Below are 26146 nucleotides of genomic sequence, written 5' to 3' on the forward strand. Positions count from 1 at the left end.
GTACTTTCTCCCAGCTCCTAAATCTCTTCTCTTCACATGTCCTAAACCATCACTGTCAGCAGCTAATACTTAAACCCCTTTAGTTCTGTCAGCTTGTAGATCAGTAGGATCACAAATTCGAGACTGTTACTCCCAGCTGAGCTCTCAAGAACTAAGCCTCTTATCATTCCTCTCTTCTTGCAATCCCATTTGAAACCTTTGCCATTCTTCAGGAATATTTGATTGCTCTTCCTGTTCTTATTCTCAGCAGTCTACATCATCTAGTTCTTCAGAAGAAAACAAAAAGCACGAAGCAGTGACTTCCTCATGTTTATTCCTTACCCTAACCCTGGCCCCACCCAGTGGGATAGGTTCTCCAGAATCACATTTACATTAAACTTCCTCCTGAGCCCACTTGTAAATGCTCTAATTGGCCCAACCTTGTTAATATGCCTAAGAAACTAGAACTGAAATGAAAGCCTTACGAATTCAGTTTTACATGCTTTTTTTTTAAATAGAAGAGACATTGAAACTTTGGAGATGTGCTACAGCCATTATCTAACATATGTAGCTGTAACAGATTAAACCAGTATGCTTCTCAAGAGAAGAAGGGTGAGAAAAATTAGACAAAGAGATGATCCTTCTTCTATCAAAGGAAAGTTCTGCATGAGTTTCCTAAGACTTCCCAGGTTTTTTATTCCAAGCACTTTCTAAGTTTGACAGATGCCTTCATTTCCTTGGAGGCATCTCTAAAATATTACAACTAGATCTTTTCTGCTAATTTTGGTTGGTTTCTGCCACTTCCAATCAAAATCATCAATATAAAATAGTTTGTAATTGTTTTTGAAATTGTTTTTCTTCATTTCATCTCCATTGCCAGATTCTGGTTGAAGTTATCGCCTTATTGCAGCTAGACAACTACAAGCGCCTTCTAACCACTCTTCATACATTTCCTGTGCTCCATCCAGGCAATTCTCAAGGTGCATTACTTAGAGATCATTTATTTCTGCTATACAAAAGCTTTCAATACTTCCCTTTATTAAAAACCAAAAGCCTTAATTCAGACGACACAGACCCACTTACCTAGCTTCTAACCATGTGGGCAGCCTTATTTTACAATAGTCTTCCCATTGCTCATGCCCATTAGCTACCCTTGAACTCACCAAATCTGTCATGCTTGGGGTCATCATTCATTCTGTTTGCTCTGCTTGACATACTTCACCACACACTCACTGACTAAATTCTACTCATCACTCACATTTTGCCTTAAGTGAAATTTATAATTATAATAGTTTTCATTCAATTATTTTTAAGATCTGCTTCCCCTAAGGAAACTGTAGGATTAGTAGGTTAGTGACAATGTCATCATTGTATTTACTATCTTGTGTGTGGCAGGAAATCAAATTATGTGTTTGTTTAATAAAAATGAGTGAAATACAGATTCAAGATATGCTGTACACACATACACACATAGGAACACCAAAAGGAGGCTATTTCTTTACAAGATAAAAATATTTTTTCTATTCTGCCGACATGCATATCAAACTGTTAGTCTCTGTGCTTTGTATTTTGTAACATCTTCTCTGTTTGTAATTAATTCATCTCTGAAAAGTTGTCTTCTAAGTATTTCATTCATTTTATTGTTTCTACAATATTGTCTCCCCCACGCAAAAGCTTCATGTGGTCATAGGTGGGGCTTTTCATAGGTGGCTGGATCTAGGGTGTGTGATGCTGGGATCAAGGATGTGATGCTGGGATTGATTTATGGTTCAATGCTGGGATTAAGGGTGTGAGTGCTACCACCCCAAGAGTGAGTAGCCTGGGTAAGATACAAGGGACAGAAAGAGCTGTGGTCAGGTCTTGTTGCTTGTTGCTTATTGTTGCTGTCACCTGCCTTCTGCTCTGTGATGCCCCTCTGCCATGTCACCCTGCCTTGGAGCCAGCCAATTATGGACTGGAACCTCTACAAACTGTGAGCTGAAATAAACCTCTTCTCCTTTAACTTTGAGTGTTGTGTATTTTGTCTCAGCAATGAAAAAAGCAGCTAAGACAATAAATATCACCTATTAAGACAATTATTATGAGTGGATCAAAAATAAAATATAATGCTGTTGTGCGCTATTTGAAATAGAAAAACACACCAAAAGCAAAACGAAATAGGAAGTTAAAAAAAAATCAATGAATGATCAAAGACCTGAGAAAAAAATACAAAAGTAACATGGGATTTGAAATATTTGTGCCAGATAAAATAGAATCTAAAGGGAAATTATTTAAAGATATAAAGGAAATATTTTATGTAAAATTATAATTCATTATGAAGATATTAGTCAAGTATGGTATACATTTAATATCTTGAAAATGTGTCACAAAGAATGAAAAGAAATGAATTTCATGAAAAATATTACTATGATTTCTTTGTCATTGATAAATTTAGAATGTGAAAAACTATTGATATGCAGTTTAATAATATAATAGTGTTACAAATGTATATGTGTAAATATATAGTAACCACAGAAAATTAAGTTTTCAAATATGTATACAACAGTATAACCATAGAAAATAAACATTCAAGTTCTGTGAAAGAGTAACAATAATCACAGTGACTGCTCTCAAACTGGAGAAACAAATGATCGCTGTGCAAAATAAAACTGCCGAACACAAGTGAAAGAGGAGCACTTGCAAGCTCATTTTCATTAAGTTAACATCAACGCCCACAAAGACTTTAAAAGAAGATAGTCATAAGCCCATTTTACTTATGAACATGGAGACACAGATCCAAAATAAAAACTAATAAATCAATTTAGCAATATGTACTATAACCAAATCATCTTCTCTAAAAATGAAAAGATGATTTAATACCAAGAAATTTATTAAAATAAGATACAATGTGAATTGTTTTCAAAATATGAATAATCTCTACAAATCTACATAATAGAATGCCAAAAGTCCACTCAGTTAAATGGAACACACATCACTGATTTTGAAACTTCTTTGGACCCATGGTAAATAAGACCCTTTTTGGTGAAACACTAGATGAGTTGCCACAAAATTCAGAGAGAAGACATAAACATTTTCTACTTTTCAAATAAGTAAAGTTTAGAGCAGTTTTGTAACCTTAGAGCAACACAATAAAACCAGAAAGAAAAAGAAATAATATGACTAAGAAATGTCACATAAAAATTATCAGTACTTGCAATGTGTTACTACCTGTCTAATATTCCAAGATAATTAAACGTATGCGAAATTAAACTAATGTTAAACTTCAGTAAAATATTCATATGTCAAATACATGATAAATGATGCTTTAGAAAATATTTTCACAACAGTGGCCACAAAATATACTTAGGAACAAATTTAGCAATCAAAAAGTGGTAACTACAGAAGGGAAATATTCACTTATTACAAAGGGACTATTAAAAAGAAGTTAAGAATATGGTGTTCTTGGGTGGAGAAGGAAACAACCATAACAATAAAAGTGGTTTTTATTTTTATTTTTTTAGAATTACCCATATGCCAGACTTTCCTAAATGCTTATAAGTATTACATCATTTATCCTTTTTTAAAAAATCCCTTGAGGCAGTTTAATAATTATTTCCATTTTGAAAATGAGTAAACACTTATTTTTTATGTGCACACAAAAGTCTGTAAGACAGATTCTATTCATATCCATAAAACAAATCTCATTCATTATGAAAGAATTAAAACTCTACAAAGTACATCCTTTGACCTTACAGAATTAAACTCAAAACAACAGAAAGTCATCATGGAAATCCCCAAATGTTTCCAAATTAATCAACACACGTCTAAATAACCAATGGGTCAAAGCAGAGTCACAAGAGAATAGTTTACATTGAGTGAACCTATCAAAATGTGTGTAATTCAGCTAAACCAGTGCTTAGAGGAAAAAATATAGCATTAAATAATATGTTAGAAAACAATAAAGTTCTCAAATTTAAAAAGATATTTTAAAAACCTAAAAGTTGAAGGGCAAAAGAACCCCAAGGCAAGAATATGGAAAGAATAATAAAGATAAGAACAGAAATGAAAGAAATTGAAAACAAAAAAAATAGAAAAAAATCAATGAATTTACAAATTAGATCTTCAAAAACATCCATAACATTGGTAAACATCAAACCAGAATGATCAATATATACAGAAGAATCAATACCTATATTAGAAATCAAAGGATAGGTACCTCTACACATCCTAGAGACATTAAAAGGATAATAAGAAATAAGAAAGTTCTACATACATAAATTCAAGAACTTAGAGGAAATGGATACATTCATTAAAAGATACATACTACTAAAGCTCACTGAAGAAGAAATAAACAAGCTGACTATTCCTACATCTAATTTTAAAAAATACACTTACAGTTCAAAATTCTTCCATAAGAATCCCATTGTGACTATGTCCCTGTGGATCCCTTAGCCTGAGATGACAGAGTAGTGATGGCCCTGAGGATCCTCACATTGGCCCCTGGCATCCATGCCCCACCCCACACAGGACCTGGCTTCTAGTGGAAGCATTTGGAGTAAACTCAGGCCATTGTACAGTGCAAGCTGTGGACTCCTCCTCTGGCATTCATACTTGGTGAAAACAACCCAAACAGACCACCACCCCAGAGCACTGAGGAGGTGAGCTGTGTGGGCATCAGCACACCATCTCCCTCCCCTTGGCTGTGCAGAACCAGGATCCACACCGCAGAGTTGCAGGGGTCATAAAGGACATTGTTCTGAGCTTGAGAAGATAAAGTAGAAGAAATTAAAGCCCACCAGAAAAGTGAAGAAAATCTCTGCAATAAAGGCACATGAGACCACCTTAGTTGGGGGAGCAACAGTGTGGGCCAGAGTAGTGCAGCTGCAAGCAGATCCCAGCCAGGGCTCTGCCCCAACCCCAGAAGCTGGGGCACGCTGGCCCAAGCCAAGGGCCTGCCTGGGAAAGAGCTGCACAGGCACGCAAGCAACAGCCAGAGGTTCACCCCAATACCATCAGTAAGTACTCAAGACCCTATCCAGAAGCTTGCTCACACAACAGGAACTAGGGTGCACAGCCCCCACCCAAAGGCCCTCCCAGACAACAGGTACATAGGGGCCTTAGCCAGAGGCACAGCTAGATACCATCCCAAGTGTGCACAGGCCCCAGCCAGATGCCCACCCAGACAACAGGTCAGCTTAGGGATGCAGAAGGCCACCACTCTGAACCTAGGAATTAGTTTACTGGTGGGCAGCAGAGAAAAGGCAGCTCAGTGGCTTGCTGAGAACTGAAGACCACTGGGTGAGCAAAAAGTTGCCTCAACACAGGCACAGCAGGCTGCATCTTTGGAATAAGAAGACACATAAACAAGTCTAAAAACCAGACTTCCAGATCACCTAAGGGAACACCAAAGGGAAACAAGATGGAACAATCTGATACTTAACCACCTGGACTCCCTGAACTGGCAACAAAAGAGGATCTGGAAAAAGTGAAATCAGAAATAATTTCTCAGATAACAGCAGAGATTGTGCCCATAGTGCAAGACATGATTAATAAATCTAGAGTGGACACAGATTAAAAAAAAAAATAGAGGAGCTGAGGAACATGATGGAATCCCAACATAGGAAACAAATGGAATCCATAAAACAGATGGAAACAGATTTCCAGAAAATTAAAGACTCCATTGAAAGTTTATGCAACAGAATGAGCCAATGTGAGGACAGAATTTCAGATATAGAAGGTAAGATTGTAATTAGTGACTGGGAAAAGAAAAATTGCTCCAAAATTGTAAGGGACCATGAGAAATCAATCCAGCAGCTGCTAGACAAGACAAAGAAGAATAACGTAAGTCAATGAAGAAACAGGAGAGAGTGCGGATGACATAAAAAAAACTGTTTACAGAAGTGATGGCAGAAAACTTCCCAAGCAGGGGAAAAGAACTTGATATACAGATAAGGGAGGCATATAGGACTCCAACTAGCCTTAATCAAAAAAAATTTACACATAGGCATATAATAGTTAAAATTCCAGAAACCCAACAGAAGAACAAAATTCTACAAGCAGTGAGAGAAAAGAAACAAATCACATACAAAGGAAAGCCCATCAGTGTCACAGCAGACTTCTCAATGCAAACCCTCAATGTAGGGAACAGGGAAAGGGGACGTTACTAGAACCTCTGCAGTAAGTCCTAGTCTCCTGCGAGCCATGGCAGCACAAGGCGAATTACAGGAAAGGTAGAAAAATGAGATGGAGAAGAAGGTGAGCTTTGGGCCTGATCAGTGCTGCTCTGTGCAGCAAAGATGAAAGCCCCCAACTTACTGCACCTTTTATTCAGTACATTGGGAGAAACAAATGTAACAAATGATTTGCAGAGAGTTCAGTACATCCTGGGTAAACAAGATATAACAGTCCAAAAACAATGAGGAACTGAGTAGATGTTTGTTCTCCCAGGATGTTTTCAGCTCCCAGGATGTTTCTTGTCCTGGAGAATCACAGCATCACCGGATCATTGAGGTCTCAGTTGTGACCAGAGGCCAAAATGGAATTATGTCTCAGAATTCCATAGCTGGGCTGTAGGCAGGAGAACTAAGCTAACCAAATGATTTTTCCCTAAAATTATGCTCCTGACACCTCAAGGCAAGAAGAGGTTGGAGTGATGTATTGCAAGACCTAAAGGAAAACAGCCTCAAGCCCAGATTGATGTACCCTGCAAAACTATCTTTCAAAATTGATAGAGAAGATATTTTCATGACAAAAAGCACCTTAGGAACTTCATGAATACCAAACCACCACTCCAAAAAGTTTAGAAAATATCCTAGGAAAAGACAATGAGGATCACAACCTGAGGAAGCCCAGCAGAATGAATCCATCAGGCACAACAAGAAATTAAACACAAAGGGGGAGAACCCAACAAAAATAAAAAGTCATGACAATGATAAGTCAATATGCATCAGTTATAACCATCAATGTTAATGGTCTCAATTCACCAGTGAAAAGAAATAGACTGGCAGAATGGATCAAGAAGCAAGATCCAACAATATGCTGCATACAAGAAACACACTTAATTCAAAAAGAAATTCATAGCCTGAAAGTTAAAGGGTGGAAAACAACACTCCGTGAGACAGGAACCAAAAAAAAGCAGGAGTAGCTTTCCTCTTTGCAGATCAAGTGGATTTCAAACCAAAGTCTGAAACACTTCTGGTCCCAAGAATTTCAGATAAGGGACAGTCAACCTGTATGTACAAATCTATTGTGAACATGTGTTTTCATTTCTCTTAAGTAAAAATTTAAGAATAGAACTATTGGTTCTTAACAGTAATACAAGAAATTTCTATATTGTTTTCCAAAATGGTATCATCATTTTACATCCACATTACCAGTATTAGTTCTAACTGGTTCACACCTAAGCTGACATTTGTTCTTTTAAAACTTTTAACTTAATCTTCCTAATAATTTGATCTTTTTATTGTACTGATTAGTATTTTTCTGATTCTAGTGTTGCACATCTTTCCTTGTGCTGTACTGGCTATTTATCATCTTTTTGTATCTACTTTTTAATTGAGTTGTCTATTAATGAGCTGTAAGGGTTCTTTACGTATTCTGGTCATAGGTTATATGTATTATAAATATGTTCTGGTTAAGGACTACTTTTCATTTTCTTAACAATGTCTTTTAAAGTTCTACATTTTGATGGAATCTCATTTATCAATTTTTTTCTTTTATACATCATGTTTTTTGTATTCTAGGAAATTTTTGCTTACCCTAAATTCATGAACATTTTCCCTTATAATTTCTTCTTAAAGTTTTATACTTTTAGGCTTTCATATTTAGGTTCATAGATCCTTTCAAGTTATTTTTATGTATAGAAACAAAGGGTTGAGGTTAATTTTTTACATACAGATACCAGGTGTTCTAGTACCATTTGTTGAAAACATTATCTTTTCCTCTGCTGTTGAGTTGAGTTGAGTTCTATAAAATGTTAATGTTAAATAATCTTTCAAAAATCAGTGGACCATATATGAGTGGTTCTATTTCAGGATTCTGTTTTATTCCACTGATCTATATGTCTTTCCTTATGCCAACATTGCCTTGATTACTGTACCTTCAGAGGAAGTCTTGAAATTAGGTAATAAATGTCTTCCAATACTGTATTTTTTTCTTTTTTCTTTTCCAGATTCTTTGTACTCCTATATAACTTTTAAATTTCAATATACAATTCTTCATTTCTAGCAAGTATATATAGACCTGAATTTTTATATATACCTTATGTTTTCTCATCCTGCTAAATTCAAATACAAGTTCTAGGGCCAGGGATTTAGCTAAGTGGTTCCACTGCCTGCCTCAAAAGCGCAAGGTCCCAAGTTCAAACCCCCGTACCAAAAAATAAAAAATAAAACAAATATAACTTCTAGGGGCTCGTAGAGATTTCTTAGTATGTTCTCTGTAAATGATCATTTCATCTACACATAATGATTTTATTTCTACCTTGCCAATCCTATGCTATTTGTTTCTTTTTATTGCCAGACTGTTTTGGTTTGGGCCTATGTTTCAAAGTTTAATGGACAGATGAAAAGTAGGCATATCTGCCCTTGTTCCCCACCTTAGGGAGAAAGCATTGTATCTTTTCCATTCATATAAGACATTTTTGCTGAAAGTATGGAGTACATATCTTTTATTTGTTGAGAAGTTTCTATTCTACTTCTAGTCTCCTGATAGCTTTTACCATGAACAGCTGTAGAATTTAGTCCAACACTTTTCCTGCAACTACTGATAGGATAATATGGCTTTTTCCTTTCCTCTGTTAAAATGATGACTTATGGGGGTGGATCTTCCAATGCTGAACCAACACTGCCATCCCTATAATAAAACCACTACTACATACTGCCAGATCTGACTTCTAATAGCTTGTTTTGTTAAATAAATTTTTATCTATGCTCATACTTTTCTATTATCGTTTTCCAGTTTTAGTATTAGCACAATGTCGATTTCCTAAAATGAGGGGAGAAGTGTTCCTTCTTTTTTCTGCTTTAAATGTTTGATATAATTCAACAGTTAAAATGAATATGAGCCTGTTGTCATATAGGTAGGTTTTCAAGCTAGGAATATACTTTCTTTAATAGGTGCTATTCAAATTTTATATTTCCTCCAGAGTTAGTTTCATTAATTTGTCTTCCAAGGTACTTCATAGAAGTTGTCAAATTTATTTCAAAAAAGATTTTTGAAATATGCTTTCTATACCCTTTTAAATTCTGTAAAATCTGTGGTAATGTCCTCTAAATCTTGATATTATAACTTTAAATTATAATGTATAATTGATATTGTGTAATAAGAAAAAAGGTCTAAAGGAGTAGGGGAAGTGGGAGGGGTAGGGGAAAGGAAAGAAGGGAAAAGAAAAAATATGAGAAAAGGAAAAAAAATAGAAACAAAGTCTTCGCAAATAGGGAAGGGTGGAGGGGGTGAAGGGAGGGCAGGGGAAAGGGGAAAAAATAAGAACCAAGATACTCATGTAAAGGTACAAGATCCAGATGATGAATGTAACTGTATTTTATACCTAAAATGTACCAGTAAACTTAATGGGAAAAAAGAAAAAGAAAACAACCCAAACAACAACAGGATCCAGTGATAACTGAAGCCAGCCATGCATGTTCTGAAAAAGGCAGCCTTGCAAAAGAATCACCAGAGAAACCAGGCTTAACACATTTCCCTGAGGTAGGGATTGATTATATAAACAACACCTCAGAAGATGGAAAAGCTAACATAGAGTGTAGAGACTGCCACAGTTGGGAGAAATTAGAGGATCAGAAAAGTAACAGTGCCCACTATTAGGCCTTCAGGCCTGGTTGTTCACCAATTGCTTCCTGGAGTACTCAGCCCCCTTGGAACACCTGCTAAACACAGGGCACCGTGTGCTTGGGGTGCTGCAGGGACAGGGATTTGGTCTTCCTGAAAGCAATGCAATACTCAGGCTTCACCTGAAAGCAGCGTGTGGGTCACTTGCAGAAGGTGGAAAAGCCCACCGTCTGTGACTCGGTGGCCCCCTCCACCTGCTGATCTACTTCCCTACGCCCATGCCTGAAATCCAGAGTCAGCTGCAGAGAAGAAGGTAGCCTCTGCCTATCTTCAGGGCCCCAAGAATCCCTACAGGAATCAGTCCGCCCTAAGATGAGTGAAAAATGTGAGGGTTTGCACCATGGCTCAAGGGAAACTCAAGGTGTGGAAAAGGTGGTAGAGGGTATTCCCTGCTTCAAGTGTGACAAAGGGCCTTGGCTTGACCAGGATGGTGTTCTTTTCACAGTCTACAAATGCTGCTTCAGAACAGGCTGGATTTGTCGGATCACACAAGCACCTCTGCCTCTCTCCCAGGAATGGCGGACTTCTGATCGTGGCTGCTGCACCGGAGCCAGGCAAACCTGGGAAGAGGAAGGCAGAATTAGAAGATCGTGTGATGTTGGTGTAGGAGGATTTATCATGGTGACTTTAGGATGTTGGTTCCATTGCAGGTATAATTGTGCAAAGGAAAGAATCCAGCAAAGAAATGCCAGAGAAGGAATAAAAAATAAGATTTTATATGAAAGCACCCACCTTGATCCTGAAAGAAAACAAACCAACAGCAGCAACTGAGCAACTTGAACATGGAAAACAGAACTCTTGAAGTCAGTGTGAACAATGTTGGGGTCAACTACACAGAGCATTTTATACATACAAATAAAGTATGTTTAAACCATAAAAAAAATCACAATTGGATCTCAGAGTGACTGTGTCTTCCATAAATGCAGCAATCTGCCAGCCTACAAGTACTGCCCTGGGGACCGTGCTATGGGGACAAGTGGGTGTTACTAAGGGAAACAGCCATCCTCTGCTCCCTCAGCATCATGGGGATGAAGACAAATCTGGTCTGCTTCACTTCTGCAGACTCCAAAGAGCTTTCAGTCTGGGCAGTGTGTGGGTATGGGTGTGGGTGTAAATGATTAGAAATTTACACAGCAGAAGAAATGGCCCAGGAGAAGAATCAGCGTTCCCTGCAGTATGGCTAATGGGGTTAAAGAAAACAACTTCAATTTAAAAGACATTGGAACCCTCTGGTCTTATTGTGAAAGGATCCCTAATTGTCGCTGGAGGGAGAAATGGGTCAGCAAGGAAATCAGATTTCTGCAAGCTCGTGTCTCATCATGGGCGCTCTGCATTTTGCAGCTTTTCCTAGATTGTTTTCTTCAGACTTGAAGAAACACAACTGTATCCATGGAAATAAGTAAATAAATCTTTCCTCAAAGAAAAGCTCTCATCCCTTGTCTAATAAGGGTGTTTTCTCTCTTAACTGGAAGGCAGATCTCCATTATCAAAGACTCTAACCAAGTCTATGGTATACAGTTCTGTTTCTGCCCCAAACTCCTGTTCCTCTAAGTCAGATTTTGGGTAAGAAAATCAAATCCAAAAGAAAGAGCTTTGCATTTATAATTAGAAAAATAACTGCCAAGTTTTGGATAAAAATATGAGGCTTCATTTAAGAATGGATGTGGAAAGTACCCAATTAAGCAGGAAGAAAACATCATTTTCAATTCTGCAAGGGGAGGGAAGAGAAGGGGATGTAAAAAAAAATTAAGATGTATTATGCACATGTACCAATTCTCCATGATGAATGGGATCATTAGTACTGCAAACAGAAACTCATAAAAATAAAAAAATTTTTTAAAGTAGTAAGAAAGAAGAGAGCCCTGACCACAGATAACTGTGGCCACCAGCTAGGTGCTGAGTCTCTCCTTTGTGACTCTACAGAATAGCAGCATCAGATAAGGGCTCTCGCTGATAAGACCACTCTATAACAGAGTGGCTGGAGATAAAAACGAAAGCACTAGGCAGCAGCAAAAATGACAAACTTCTCCCATCCCAGCTAACAGTAGACACTATTCCCTTGTCTTTGTCACATTCCCAGTAAGACACAGTATACAACACCCAAAGCTTAAAGGAGGAGGGGGTTATTTGGGCTCACACTTACAGAGATCTTAGTCCACGCATTGAAAAAACAGTCTGGTCAAGGAGCCTGAAGGAAGAGAGCTTCTTGTGTCCTATCATGGTGGCCCGGAAGCAGAGAGTGAAGGGAGGAGCCCGGGTCCCTTACGAGTCTGCCCCTAGTGACCCTCCCTCCTGCTCTGTCCAGACTCTACTGCCTAACAGCACACTCAGCTCTGAAGTCCTCGGTGGATCAGTGTGCAGGTGAGTAAGTATCCCTGTTGTGATTGTTAACTGTGATTTGTCAACTTGACCTAAGAACAGCCCAGCAGATTAGTAAAGCTCCAGTGTGTCTGTGGATTATTGACATGCAGGCTGCAAACTGAGGAAGGAAGACCCATCCCGGATGTGGGTGACATCAACTGATAAGCTTGTGGCCTGGATGGAATAAGAAGGGAAAGAAGGGAATCATCTGTTTTCTTCTATGAAGGAGTTCTGCTCTTTGCCTCCTCTTTGGACATTCATCTCCAGGTCCCTCTAGCCTCTGGCACAGACTCCAGCCTTCCAAAGCAGATGCTTCAGCTCTTGGTCACAGACCTGCACCTGACTCTGCAGTGAACTCCAGGCTTTTGACCTTTGACTGGATCTTCCAGCTCCAGCATGCAGATAGCCATTTCATATTCTCCCACCCTGATTCCGTAGGTGGTCACTGTAAGCCTACCCTGTAAATCCTTCATTATAATCTATATTACTATATTAAATCAGTCCCTCTAGAGAACCCTAACTGATAAACCCATGATCCAATCACTTTCAAAAGCCTCACCTCTGAACTTATGAGCCTTTTGAGGGAGAATTCTAGATCTAAACCATAACATTCTGCCATTGGCCCCCAAAAGACTCATGTGCATCTCTTTATGCACAATGCATTTAGCCCATCTCTATGAGTCAAAATTTTAACAGATTCACCATTGCTGAAAATTCCAAGTCTAAAGTCTTCTCTGAGATTCAAGGCAAACTCTCAGCTGTGAGTCCCTGTAAAAATCAAAAAGAAAGTTAAACACATCCAACATACAATGGCACAGGGAACACATGCCCATTCCAAAAGGGAGAAATAGGAGAATAGAAAGTAATGGGTGCAAAGAAAGACCAAAACCCCACAGGGCAGACATTAGATCCTATACTCCATGTCCATGACCTGGAGCAAGTTGTGGTGAGCTGTGAACTCCAAGGTGCTTGGACAGTCTTCCCTCTACAGCATTGCCAGCTGCACCCCTCATGGTCTCTCTCTTGGGTTGGTTCTGCTCACTGTCTATGAGTTTCCTTAACAAATGTTCTACACTCTTGGCATTGCCAACTTGTGTCTCCATGTCATGTTGACCAAGAAGCAGAGTGAGAAGGGAGGAGCCAGGGAGAGAGATACGCCCTTCTGAGGTGGTTTCACTCTCACAGCTTCATGCACTGCCCTCTTAGGGGTACACAGCCTGGCCTCCCATACCATCTTGTGAAACCTAGATGAAAGTCTCCATGACTTCATAACTCTTGCATTCTACATGCCTGAAAAGCCAGCACCACATGGATAACACCAAAGTCTGCCATTAACTCAAGCAGTATCCTGGCCCCCTTGCAACATGGCTGCAGAAGTCTCTGAGTGCCTGGATGGCTGACTTCTGGAAAATAATTCCCTTGTTGATCCTGAATGAAATAAGTTCCCTGGGACTCTCTTCTCAAACCAAAGTCTTTTATTTTTGTACCTTTGAACCTTCAAAAGGTGAGGTTTTGTTGATGCTGAGATGCTCTGAAGACATCTTTTCTATTGTCCTGGTGCAAAGCACTTGGCTTCTTTTTAATGTTAGTCTTTTTTAACAACCCCACTCTCCAAAGCACCAATTTTGCAGGTGCTTTACTTTTGGCAAAATTCTGAAGTTTTCCAATCAGCTTTATGCTCCTTATTCTCATTGTAAACGTGGCTGAAAGTAGCCAGAAGTACCCATGCCACCTGAATATTGGGCTGCCTTAGAATTTCCTCTGCAATATTAGTCTGCCACCCTTAATCTCAGTCTTTCACTGTTCCAGGACATGGACAAAATATAGACAAGTTTTCTGCCAGAATGTAACATATATGATATCTAGTCAAAATGCCAATAGAGCTCTTGTTCCAACTGAAAGCTCCTGAGCCTGGCCTTTACTATCTTAATTTCTACTGGCATTCTGGTCTTCTGAGCTCCAACCAGAACCTTCCATCAAGCTCAGCTTATAGCATTCTAGGGCTTCTCTAGCCCATATCTCCAAGCATTTCCAAACTCCTTCCACAAACCAGTTCCAAAAGTTTCTACACCATATGATCAGGTAGACTTACAACCCGTCACTCCAGGTACGAAAATCTGTTTGAGTATCTTTCATCATCACTGGGACAAATTACCCAACACACTCAACTTAAAGGAAGAGAAGTTTATTTTGGCTCATTTATTTTTAGAGAATTCAATCCATAATCAACTGGCTCCAAGGCAGGAAGGGCATGGTAGAAGCATCTGGTGGAGGAAGGGTACTCTGCTTCTATCATGATGCAAGTGAGAAAGGAGGAGCCAGGGAGGGAGATGCAGCCTTCCAGGTCATGCCCCCAGTGATCCACCTCTTCTGACCTGACCCTGCCTCTGAATACTACATTCAGCTCTGAACTCCTCAGTGAATTAATGCACTGATGAGTATAGCTCCCCAGTGATACAGTTACCATTGAGAAACCTCATATCTGAGCACATAAGAGTTTGGGGGACACCTTAGATCTAAACTATAACATGCCTCTTCTCCAAAATGGATTCCATCTAGGATTCATTCGTCCTGCCTTGCCATAAAGATAACTAAGATAACAAACCATAGAATTGTTTTTGCCCTCTGTCAACTTTTAATCCAGAACAGATCTAAACTTCATGAAATGCCTTCAAAATCACCTAATCCAAGCCCAAACAGATCTTACAATAAGCCCATCCTAACTTCCATTTCCTGTGATATCCTTTCTTTCTCTATAATGGTCATTATATGTAAGTACTATTCAAGATACAACAAAGTTAATTCATCCCAATGAATGCCTCCGGGCCTTGGGTCTTAATTTTCTCATGGAAACTGATTGAGAAGGGCAGTGGGCCTTTTTATGCATGATCTTATTAAACCTAACAACAACCCTGAAAGGCACAACTCTTATCACACCCATCTTTCATGAAGAGGAAGACACCGAGGCACAGCACTAAGGCAACAATCTAAGGCTACAATCCAAGGACTCAAATCCAGGCAGCCCGGCAAAGATGTTTTACCACAGAAGCCATTTGGTTTGCACGAAAATGCTACTGTAATTAATTTAGTTATCTAAGGTCAAAACCTGAGATAACTAAGGCTTTTTGTGGTATGGCTTTTTGTGTTCAGCCACAGAGGATAAATCATCTCTTACCTCCAACCTTCTCCTTCCATTCTCATTGCAATGTGCTTCTATGAGTCCTCATTTTCTCTCCTGAACTGCTGCAGAAACTTGTTAGCTGCAGTGTTTCCCTCCAGTCACTTTCTCCTGTAGGCCAGTAGGAATTCCTGAAGAAGTGTCCTGATCATGCAATTCCAGATAGATAGATAGATAGATAGATAGATAGATAGATAGATAGATAGAAACATATTGTTTAAAAACCATCAGACTCCACTACTAGTCATTTAGAATCATCCAACACTTGGAAGCCCCAGGCTATTTTCCAACCTTATCACCATAACCTTCCTTCTTTCCAAATAAATTAAACTATTTATCATTCCTAAACAAGTCCTGAGTTTTCTATCTTTGCAAACTATCTCTGATCCACTCATGCTTCCAAGTTTCAAAATCCTATCCATACTTGATCCAACTCAATGTCATTTAGTCTCCAAGGCAATGTGGTTTAGTGAAAAGACAAACAATGAACATGGACTTATAGTCTTTCCCAACACTTCCTCCCCAGCCTCCAGCACACTCATGTTCTCACAACAAACAAATTAATTTCACCCTTCTTTATTCTCCCGTGCTGCTTTGCTTGTGTTTATTTAGAGGAATTATCCCATTTTGCCTTACATAGTAGTTATTTTTTCTTCATTTTCCTACTAGGCTTTTAAATCCTTGAAGACACAAAACATCTTATTCATCTTTGATTAATGCCACAAAGTATCAAGTAGTATCCATAAATTAACTGCACATTGTGAACATTCACATTGTCGACTACAACAAAGCTCTGTTGTAAAGCCTCTCTAAAGTCTAAGGTTTTTGCTGCTGAAAACTCTCAAGCTGGATGGGAGAGACTGTATAAGTATTTTTAGGCTCCAAGATACAAATTTGGGAAGAGGAGCTCTCTCAAAAATGAATGTAGCCTTTTTTCTTTTTTCTCTGGGAGCACTAATTTGAAGTTAATCAGGACCTTGTCTATATTCACGTGACCCTGTTTCCTTTTCTGTCTGTGTGCTGGACCAGCAGCATTTATGAGCTGAGACTATCACCATCCAGTATGGAGAGCTCCAGACAGCAATGAGCTGGCCTGACATGCAGTCCGTGTCCCCCCATCATCACTTCCTAAAGAGCTGTGGTCATGGGAGCAGCACCTGCCTCTCCCTCCCACACTAGTCCAGGTCACAGAATCCTAATCCCTCGGGTAAGTGGACTGCAGCTGACCATACGGAAGGACAGGGCCGGTGCCTGAGAGCTGGGAACGTGGGCTGCATCTAAGCTTTACAGACGCCTCTCCAGGGCAGAAAACTTTTAAACAATCATCTGATTACCAAAGAGCTGCTTTCCTTGTAAGAATGTCCTTAGCTAGTGAGAAAAACTCACTTATTTCTGGCTAATTTTCTAGCTTGCTTTTTACTTAATCTCTTTGGAAATTTTCTTTAAGAAATTCACTAATTTTTTTAAATTTTAAAATATGAGCAATGGAAAAATATTTCCAAAAGAGATAGCACTAAATATTATGTGTAATGTTTCACCTCTCATCACCACTTCTTCTCTGCCCTTTGTTGTTTCTGGTAAAGCAAGAAGTCAAAGGAGCTGTCGGAAAAGCAAGAGGTTGTGATTGAAATTAACCATGTAACTGGATACCACATACAGCTGGCGAGCCTCACTTCTAATGGGAATTACTTTGCGTTCTACCAACTGGCTGGGGACCAAGAAAAGGGACATATGAAGAAAGTTCAGGAAACAGCAACAAAATTATAAAGGAGCTTTGAGGTTGATTTACAAGGCACACCATGAGGGCTAAGTCCATGTGGCTTGGCCAAACAATGGCCGGCTGAAGACACAATGAACATCTACCAGCCTGCAGGGAGTGTAATCGCTGGGGGAAGGAGAGGAGGATGCTGTTCTGAAGATGAGAACACCAGTCACTGCTCGTACTTTTTCCCATTATTAAATATGGGGGAGCCGATGCTTTGGATTTCGATTGTCTGCTATAGAAGTAAACTCCACTGTTTTCTAAAATGTTTTAGAATAACGAGAAAGATAACGCAACAGCAATGAAAAGTTAACATTTTACCTTTACAGAATGTGGGAGGTTGCCCAAATGTGTTTGGGGTAGGAGTATTGACTGAGAAGCAACAAAGACATAAATCAATGGTCTACCTGAGAGAGGAAAGGCAGAAATGCATCCCTGGTGTCATGTCGGAGAAGAGGGAAAAGGAAGAGAGAGGAAGGGGAAATGAAAACTCCACCACGGTGCTGCAGATCCAGATCGTAAGCCCACAGAGTTCCCCTGTCAGCTGGACTCAGAGTCCAGCAATCTAACAAGGTGCCCCCGAGACTCCACTGCCCACGGTTCATTTCAAGCAAGAAAAGATCTCCAGCCCACATTCTATCCTTCAGCCTTGTGGGGCCGGGAAGACGGAGAGAAGTTGCAGGGCAGGAGCAGATGGATGTGGCTAAGAGGACTGATTTAGCTCTGCGGCCACTGAGGACAAGGAGCCACCTGTCCTTTCTAGCATCATCTTATGCAGGGCAGTGAGGGTCAAGCAGCAAAACTCAAAGCGAAGCAGCAGCACCTCGGAAGGTGCAGGAACATCTGACCGCTTGCCTTTCTCTGAAGTGGGTGCTGGCAGTGTCCCGGCGAGTATGGCATGCTCAGGTCCTCCAGGGGCAGCTGAGCAGGAGAAGGAGGCTGACCTGGAAACGGGTCCCTGGTTACTGAGTGAGGGCAGGGACAAGCCAGGAAGAGCGAGGCCTGCACGGATGACCACACCTACCCCAGCATGGCAGGTTCCGTGTGAGACATCCTGGAAGCCGGGAAACCTAACATGACATGATGATTGTCGCAGGGCTTCACGTTCAACTTACAATTGTTTTAACCCATTCTCTTGGAGCATCTGTAACGAATGACAGACAAGTGGATCCATATTATTTTGTCTCCTGGGCATGCTTTCTTCCCAGCTCCAGGGCACAACTGTGCTTCCTTTCCATTCCAACCACACCTGTTAGCGATCCCCATGCATCACTTCTCATCTCTACCCATTAGGCCAGAGCAAGCCCATGAACACCTTTTCAGCACACTCCAAATTAGATCCTTGGGAAAGAGCATTTTCCAATAAAGTCCTCTCCTAACCAAAACTCATTCAAGTTTGGTTTCTGCAGCTCACAACAAAAGGTCCTGTGGAGGACTTTAGGTTAGCAGCAACTTCTTGACATGTCATCCTCATCTGGAAGTGACACCTTTCTCTCCAAGAAGAGTCAGGCCCCGCTCAGCACTGCCAGCTTATGCGCATTCTGCCCCGTAGTCCAATCATGCTGGGAACCCCCCACCCCCACCCGCCAGCACTCTTTGCTCCTTTAGCTATGGTACTAGCTGCTCCCTGCCTAGGTTTCGGAAAAGCCAGCTTATATTTCCTAGGACACCAAACTGCTGTCTACCAGGAGCCACCACTGGATGGGTGGAGTGCGGCCCAAGGATGTCTATCTTCTTTACATGTCCACGGTGGTTGTTGCAGCCAGATGGCGACATCCCTGGACCAGGTGACCCCTGAAGCCCAGCAGCGTGAAGGGTGTAAGATGTTCCAGGCCAACATGCAGATTACCTGTCCGGAGTCTGCTACAGCTGTGACCACAAATCAGTCTCATTCACCGTGAAGAAAGCCGAATTGCTGGAAGCGCATCATAGCTGTTGCACGCTGCAGAGAGCGTTGCTGAAGGATTCCGGGTGACCACCGACTGGGGTACTGCAGAGGCTAGCGTGGTCCTTCAGCAGGCCGTCTCTGGTTCCTTTCGAGCTGAAGAGACCAGGTAGTGGCGATGTGTTCCTTTTTCAAGTCTCGAGCTACATTGCAGGCCTGTATACTGTTTCTTATAAAGTGTCTTTCCAAGGCTGTTATGCTCCGAGGAGCTGGGCACGGCTTTCCCAGGGGTAGCAGCAAAGCGGGGGGCTGGAGGCGTTTTATTTAAGCAACGTCATCCCCGGAGCAGGAAAACTGTGCTCTCTCCTGGGAGGTGAAAGCATCTCCCAGCAGCTGCTCTTTGAAAGCGGATGGCAGGTGGAGAGGTGTTTGATTTACCTCCCGCTTCCTTCCTGATTCGCAGGGCCTGAGGGCCGGGCTGAATCCCCTTCCTAAGCCCCCCGGCTCCCGGACTCCTCCACGCGCTGCTTCCCCTCTGCCTCCCTCCACCCACAGCTCTCTTTCTTTCTTTCATCTGTACTTTATTCCATTTTACTCTGGTTCCCACCGAACCCTGCCACTTGGGGCCTGCAGGGTGACAGACCCGCGTGAGCCCCACCTCGGGCCGGCCAGGGCCGGCGGGAGGTGCGGGCGCGGCGCCCCGTCCTGGGGAAGCGGGCGTTCCCTTCCCACGCGCCCGCCCGCCGGGTCCCGCCCGCGGGCCGCACCCGGCCGCTCCCGGCGCTCTGGGAGAAGCGGTCGCCACACGCAGGCCCGCGCCGGCCGGCGCCGCGCCCTCGGAGAGCAGCCGCGGCCAATTGCCATGGCAACACGGCGGTCGCCCGCCCGCCTCCTAGCAAGCCGCAGCCAACCGCGGGCGTCCGGCGCGCCCTATAAACCCCGCGCGGTGGCGCCGCCGCCAGCCCGACGGGGACCTGGGCGCGCGGTGCCGGTGCCGAGCCCCGCCTGCAGAGTCCGGCCGTCCGCGGGCGCGAGGAGAAGCCTGAGCATGCGGAGCGCGCAGAGCATGAGCCACCGGGGGCAGAAGCGCAGCCTCTGCCTGGCCGTCCTGAGCCTCCACCTCCTGGGCCAGGTAGGGGGCGCGCCCCGGGGGCCCGGGCCCGCTCCGCCCGCCGCGTCCCGGCTGAGGGCTGAGGGTCTCCTTGTCTCGCCCCGTTTCCCAGGTCTCCGCCACCGCGCGCTGTCCCTCCCCGTGCCCGCGCCAGTGCCCCGCGCCGCCACCCTCCTGCGCCCCTGGGGTGCGCGCCGTGCTGGACGGCTGCGCCTGCTGCCCCGCGTGCGCCCGCCAGCGCGGCGAGAGCTGCTCCGAGCTGGCGCCCTGCGACCCGAGCGCCGGGCTCTACTGCGACCGCGGCGCGGACCCGCGCAACCAGACCGGCGTCTGCATGGGTAACGCGGCCCGCGTGTCCCCTCCCTCCCTCCCTCCCTCCTCTTCAGTGCCCCACCAAGTCGTGATCGCAAACGCGATAAGGCCTGGAGGTTAGGGCCGCTTCTTCGTCTGGGTCACGCCTGGTCCTGGGAGCACCGGAAGCCAGAGAGGAAACCTGCCCGTGTAGGGAGAGAGAAGCGTCCACCACCTGCCTCCTGGATAAGAACCTAGTAGACAGGGTAGAGTGGAGGGCGAGGACACTGTTTCCTCCGGGCACTTCTAGGGGACACCTGGGGGCACAGCGGCTGGGGGCTACTCAGCGCTCCGTCCCTGCCCCCTGCGCCCCCCACAGGCTTGCTTTCACACCTGTAATTGTCCGCTTGGAGCCAAGTGCAGCTCCCGGTCTCCTGAAGGGGACGATGTAACCCCTGCCTGGGCGACGAGAAGGATAAAATGCGGGCAGCCAGCCAATCCAGGCTCCTGAAGTTTAATCCACTCGGGATCGATTTCCCTTGAGGCAGGCCACTGCAGCGGAGGCGGCCCCTGCTACCCTCCCTGAGCACCAGAATCTTGATGATTTATTGCGTTTCAGTGCCAAGAAACCCTAACTGGTCCCAGTCTGAACAGTTAATCTATTTGGAGAGTATGAACTGCACTTTTTTTCTTTTTAAAGTTTAAGCTACCCCAGTAGAAGAATCTAAGGTGGTTCTTGCAAAAATGACTTTATCTTTGGCAACAAGAGCTACGTGGGCTTGGGAGTGTCACTTCACAACTGTTATTCCATCTTATAATTGGAAAAGGTTTGGGGGATCTCAAAGTCATTAACGAGCCGGCTTATTTATATGGCAGTATAGGGAGTTTACAGTGTACCTTTCCTCATGCAAAGGTCGAGGAGAAGGTGGCAGCCAGACGGTTCTGGGGCCTTCCCCTTGCTCTGGGAGAACATCTCTCCCCCGGAGGTGCAGGGGAAGCCTCATCACCCGGACTGGAAAGGACCGGCTTTGGAACGCGTCCTCCAGGTCTTACAAGGCTCCTCCCATGCTTCGTGTTCTTGTTCCTCTCCCCTCTCCGCCCCGCTCCCTCAAACTTTCAGCGCTAGAAGGAGACAACTGTGTGTTCGACGGGGTCATTTACCGAAGCGGAGAGAAGTTCGAGCCCAACTGCCAGTACCACTGCACCTGCAGAGATGGGCAGATCGGCTGCGTGCCCCGCTGCCAGCTGGACGTGCTGCTGCCCGGGCCCGACTGCCCGGCTCCCAGGAAAGTGGCGGTTCCTGGAGAGTGCTGTGAGAAGTGGACTTGTGGCCCAAATGAGGAGGGGACTCTGGGAAGCCTCGCCCTTCCAGGTGAGAAACAACACTAGGTGTGGTCACAGCACCAGTAAAGGCTCCACTATCACTTCAGAACCTGTCATTCTTTCTGCATTATCTTATAAATGACATAGTTTGGGGGGATCGCAAAAGGCAGTAGAGAATATTTTACATACCATTTTCAGCCAGATTATTTATATTGGGAGCACCCCAAGTTTTACAGTCTTTCTGAGGTCAGAAATCATCAGCCATGCCTTACAGATAGGAAAACTGCCACGTAGAAGAGATATCCCCATGCGCTGTATATGAAGTGTTGAGACAGAATATTTTGCAACCAGAGCTGAAGTGTGTGTGTGTGTGTGTGTGTGTGTGTAACAGCCTCTACCTAGTGAAAAAAAATATTACTTTTACAGCTATTTTGACTTGGCTAGTTCTATTTATTCATCAAAATTAAATTTTTATCATAATCTTTTTTATATATAGAATCCCATGTTGAGAAGGCTTGAGGGTATAGCTCTTTGGTAGAGTACATGCTTGGCATGCCCAAGTTTCTGGGTTCAATCTCCAGCACTGCCAAAATCACATGTTGAAAGCACAGCAGCTTATGGAATAGTTGGTGGTGTTACACCATTCCGTATTCCTAAAGCTACTGAGCTTCTTAAAGGCAAGTTGTCCTAAGCATCTTAGGGCCAGGTGAACAGTCATCCCACACAACGATGGTTTCAAATCCTATGATGTGTCAGCTTTGCATTTCCTGTTTGGGATTTGTAAATAAATCCAATTCTGTGCCCTTGGAACACAGGATGCAGAACTGGACAAGATCCACTTTCTAACATTGGCTAAGGGACCACCTTTGGAGGTCCCGCATTTTACCCAAGAGCTCTCTCTTCCTCTCCCGTAGCCTACAGGCCAGAAGCCACAGTGGGAGTCGAAGTCTCCGACTCCAGCATCAACTGCATTGAGCAGACCACGGAGTGGAGCGCATGCTCCAGGAGCTGCGGCATGGGCCTCTCCAGCCGGGTCACCAACAGGAACCATCAGTGTGACATGGTGAAGCAGACTCGGCTCTGCATGGTGCGGCCCTGTGAAGCAGAGCCCGAGCAGCCCCCAGAGAAGGTAGGACCTGGAAGGAAACCCCGGGAGGGTAGCGGCCTGGACTCCCTGGAGCCCAGCCCTCCAAAGTCCCCGTGGCCCCAGGTGACTCAGAGGTCAGGGCTAGCAGGGTGTTTCACTCCTGAGAAAAGACACAGCGATTCCCAAATCCAGGCTGAGTGCCTTCCAGTTTTCCTTTTTAATGCACTATATTTAAATACCAAGCAACTCACAGCAGATCCACAGGAAGGAGGATAGGCCAGGCAACTAAAATACTTTTCCCTAATCAAGAATGGCTGACAAATCTCCTTCCACTCCCAGAGAACTTTTGGCTTCAAGTTGAAAGACATGGACAACTTTAGAGAGGGGGGATTCAGGGTACAGTTTCCTTCACCCCTGAACTTAAGTTCACACTGGGTGAGACAGCAGGATGGGAGCTGCATCCACCTCACTCAGCCCACAATGCCCAGCTCCCGACCTGCTGTGAGGTAAACAATTGGTCATGAATACATGAATAGGTGTCTGGGAGTGACTGTCCTTATTTTTAATAGCTTGGTGGAAATAATCCATTTGCCAGCATAAAGCATCATGAGCCAAATTAAACAGTGCATTTCTTTCTCTTTTGCTGGAATTCTGTCAACTGACTGTGTTAACTCTGTGCAAGGCATGGAGATCAGAAGCTCTGATTGGCCCCTGGTGACATCTCAGGCCCCGTTACCAGAGCCCATGCCAGAAATGCAACCGCCACACTGAGCCATTATACGGGCCCTTGTACAAACCCAAGGCCTAAATAAAATGCCCCCTGGAAATTCAAGGTTTACGTATCTCCACCAAGGCAGCGTCCCCTTCCTGTACTTAGGGGACCATTCCAGAGCCATACAACTTGGCTTCAGGACCTTCGAGCACAGTGAATTAGCTGTGTGGTCCTGGGTGATTCTCTCAACTTGCTGCCATATAATGGGGTCATTAAAAGTATCCACCTCGGGCTGGGGATTTAGCTCAGTGGTGCCACCACCCACCTCGCAAGCACAGGGTCCTGAGTTCATTCCCCATTATCAAGAAAAAAAAGTATACACCTCAAGCTTGTTGTGAGGATTAAGTAGAGTGACTAAACCCTAAGCTGAGCATGGATTGAGTACAATGCTAACATTAGTCATCATCTCTTAAAATTTGTCTTTCTGGGAAAATACACATCCTAGTGGTCATATTAGTATATAATGGCCACTTAGCTCTAGGATTTCTTCCAGCCCATCTTAACTTTATGTTTCTTCTACCAATTTAGAAAGAATCCTTAGAAACACCTTTGCTGTAAGACCAAACCCTAGAAGATGAGCCTTCACCCACCCAGGAAAAGCACATAACATAGGTGCTCAGGTTCACCCACACAAGCAGTCACACATTCACACAACACACACACACCGCAGGGGTGTTCCGGTCTCTAACTTTTTGTCAGGGTTGACAAGAATCTGTGTTAAATATTAAAACATGAAACATGCAAACAGAAAAAGGGAGAAACAAGAAGCTTTAAAATATTTTCAAGGGCACAGTAACTTCTTTACTAAGTAAGGTTTTGCTCTCACGTCTGTAAAACTGGGCTTTTTCTATTGTTTCTTTTCACAAAGTTTGTATTTCTTTCTTGCACCCCACTTCATACCGGAAGGTGTATATTTAGCTGTTTATTTATAGTGCACATATCTCCTAAAGGTTCTAGAAATATGTTTGGAATGTACAGGGAGTACTAGCATAATAGTCTTTCTTCCTCACTTCCAAGAGATTCTTAACCCTGAGACAGTAGTTCTTAGAGGCCAGCCCCTGCGGCAGCAGCTCAGAACTTATAAGAAGCGCACATCTGTGGCCACAGCGTAAATACTAAATGCAAAGATTTGGACCCAAGGCCCAACAGACCGTGAGGTGGTTCTGATGCACACCAGGGTTCGTGTGCCTCTGATTCAGGAAGGTCCTGAACCTGACCGATAACCAGCTATAGGCTGTGCCTCGGAAACAAGGAGTGGAGAAGTGCAGCAAAATGAGAAATGAGACGGTTCTTTGCTGAATCATCATTGTCCAGGCTCCTCACTGTCTGTTCGCTAAATTCTCTACTTACTTGCTCTTCTTGGAGAAGAACCTTACGTCCCGTTGTCTTATAATTTCCCGAGGTCGTCGTACAATAGAAGGAATGGGCTATTCATCAGACAAATCCAAATACTAAATATCTTCTGATCTATAAAGTTGGGCAGCTGTTCCTTCTAGATTTATTCCCTTTCTCTTTGTAACACTTAAAAGACATTTGGCAAAACAAAAAAAACTTGCTACAGCAGTTTCGCAAAGATAGGTTTTGTTATCATACATGTCCTTTCCCTTTCGTGCCCTCAAGGTCAAAAGATAATTACACACAATTAGGCACCGTGTTCACATTCCAGGCAGGAAAGAAAATGAATATAGGAAGCAGTAAAGAACTGTGCCTGCTCAAAAGGCAAAGGAGTTCTCAAATTCTTTTCAGTTTGTATTATCATTGACCACAGATTTGTCACAGGTCATTCCAAGCTCTTAGATATTCTGGGGGAGGAGCTCTCTTTAGTGACCACGTAGCCCAACGAATTAATGTTCTTTTAGCAAATAAGTAAGACCAGCGGATACTCGGAGGGCAACTAGAAGGTTTCCCATGCCCGTAAAATAGTTCTCAGAAAAATGATAACCATTCCATGCATCGCTTCTTTCCTTCTTTCTCAGAAGGGAAAAAAGTGCCTCCGCACAAAGAAGTCACTGCAGGCCATCCACCTGCGGTACGAGAACTGCACCAGCCTGCTCACCTACAAGCCCAGGTTCTGCGGGGTCTGCAGCGACGGCCGGTGCTGCACTCCCCACAACACCAAAACTGTCCAGGTGGAGTTCCAGTGCTCGCCAGGGCAGGCCGTCCAGAAGCCAGTCATGGTCATCAGCACCTGCACCTGCCACACCAACTGCCCCCAGAACAATGAGGCTTTCCTCCAGCAGCCGGAGCTGAAGGCCAGTGGAGGGGAAATATAAGAAACGCCTGCAGTGGCAAACTAGCTGCTGTTGACCCCCCATCAAATGAATATAAGAGGAAAAATGAAGACCCATTGCTGAATACTTGAGTGCTGTGTATTTTTCTGTGATCATATGAGCTCACATGTATCTGTCTTTTGTTTAATGAAAGGTATTCCCACTGTAAACTTGGAATCCAGGGAAGCTCAGGATATGGCTTAGGAATGACTTACTTTCCTGTGATGTTTATTACAAATGCAAATTTCTATAAATTTAAGAAGTCAGATATATGATTTCCTTTGTAGACTCTATCACGTGAC

General features: G+C 43.4%; 1 protein-coding gene and 1 long non-coding RNA gene across 5 annotated transcripts; one reads left to right on the top strand and one right to left on the bottom strand.

Moving 5' to 3' along the window:
* Nucleotides 1–2930: 2930 nt before the first annotated feature.
* Nucleotides 2931–19693, bottom strand: LOC110350354 (uncharacterized). Of its 4 annotated transcripts, none has more exons than XR_015442917.1 (3): nucleotides 18955–19693; nucleotides 18130–18249; nucleotides 2931–15487 (listed from the first exon to the last, which is right to left on the bottom strand). It is a non-coding gene; the product is annotated as an uncharacterized LOC110350354 (long non-coding RNA). The 4 variants fall into 4 exon arrangements; XR_015442918.1 differs by having other exon boundaries at nucleotides 17513–18249; XR_002396879.2 differs by having other exon boundaries at nucleotides 2931–12933; nucleotides 15341–15487; nucleotides 18130–19693.
* A 245-nt stretch (nucleotides 19694–19938) lies between these two features.
* Nucleotides 19939–25929, top strand: Ccn3 (cellular communication network factor 3). Its single transcript, XM_004850211.3, has 5 exons — nucleotides 19939–20122; nucleotides 20214–20439; nucleotides 21513–21764; nucleotides 22630–22844; nucleotides 25551–25929. Exons 1-5 carry the CDS (start codon nucleotides 20039–20041, stop codon nucleotides 25845–25847), a joined length of 1074 nt encoding a protein of 357 aa, XP_004850268.1. The 5' UTR covers nucleotides 19939–20038; the 3' UTR covers nucleotides 25848–25929.
* The last annotated feature ends 217 nt before the right edge of the window (nucleotides 25930–26146 follow it).

This window comes from Heterocephalus glaber, unplaced genomic scaffold (genome assembly GCF_053883595.1).
Source record: "Heterocephalus glaber isolate CG9 unplaced genomic scaffold, H.glaber_assembly_v1.0 deba00001555, whole genome shotgun sequence".
Lineage (NCBI taxonomy): Eukaryota > Metazoa > Chordata > Mammalia > Rodentia > Bathyergidae > Heterocephalus > Heterocephalus glaber.

Bases quoted from the DNA above. Each gene is read 5' to 3' on its own strand.
- Ccn3 (XM_004850211.3), top strand. From the start codon at position 20,039: ATGCGGAGCGCGCAGAGCATGAGCCACCGGGGGCAGAAGCGCAGCCTC. The intron at 20,440-21,512 runs GTAACGCGGCCC...TCAAACTTTCAG, and splicing joins CCAGACCGGCGTCTGCATGG to CGCTAGAAGGAGACAACTGT. The intron at 22,845-25,550 runs GTAGGACCTGGA...CTTCTTTCTCAG, and splicing joins CCGAGCAGCCCCCAGAGAAG to AAGGGAAAAAAGTGCCTCCG.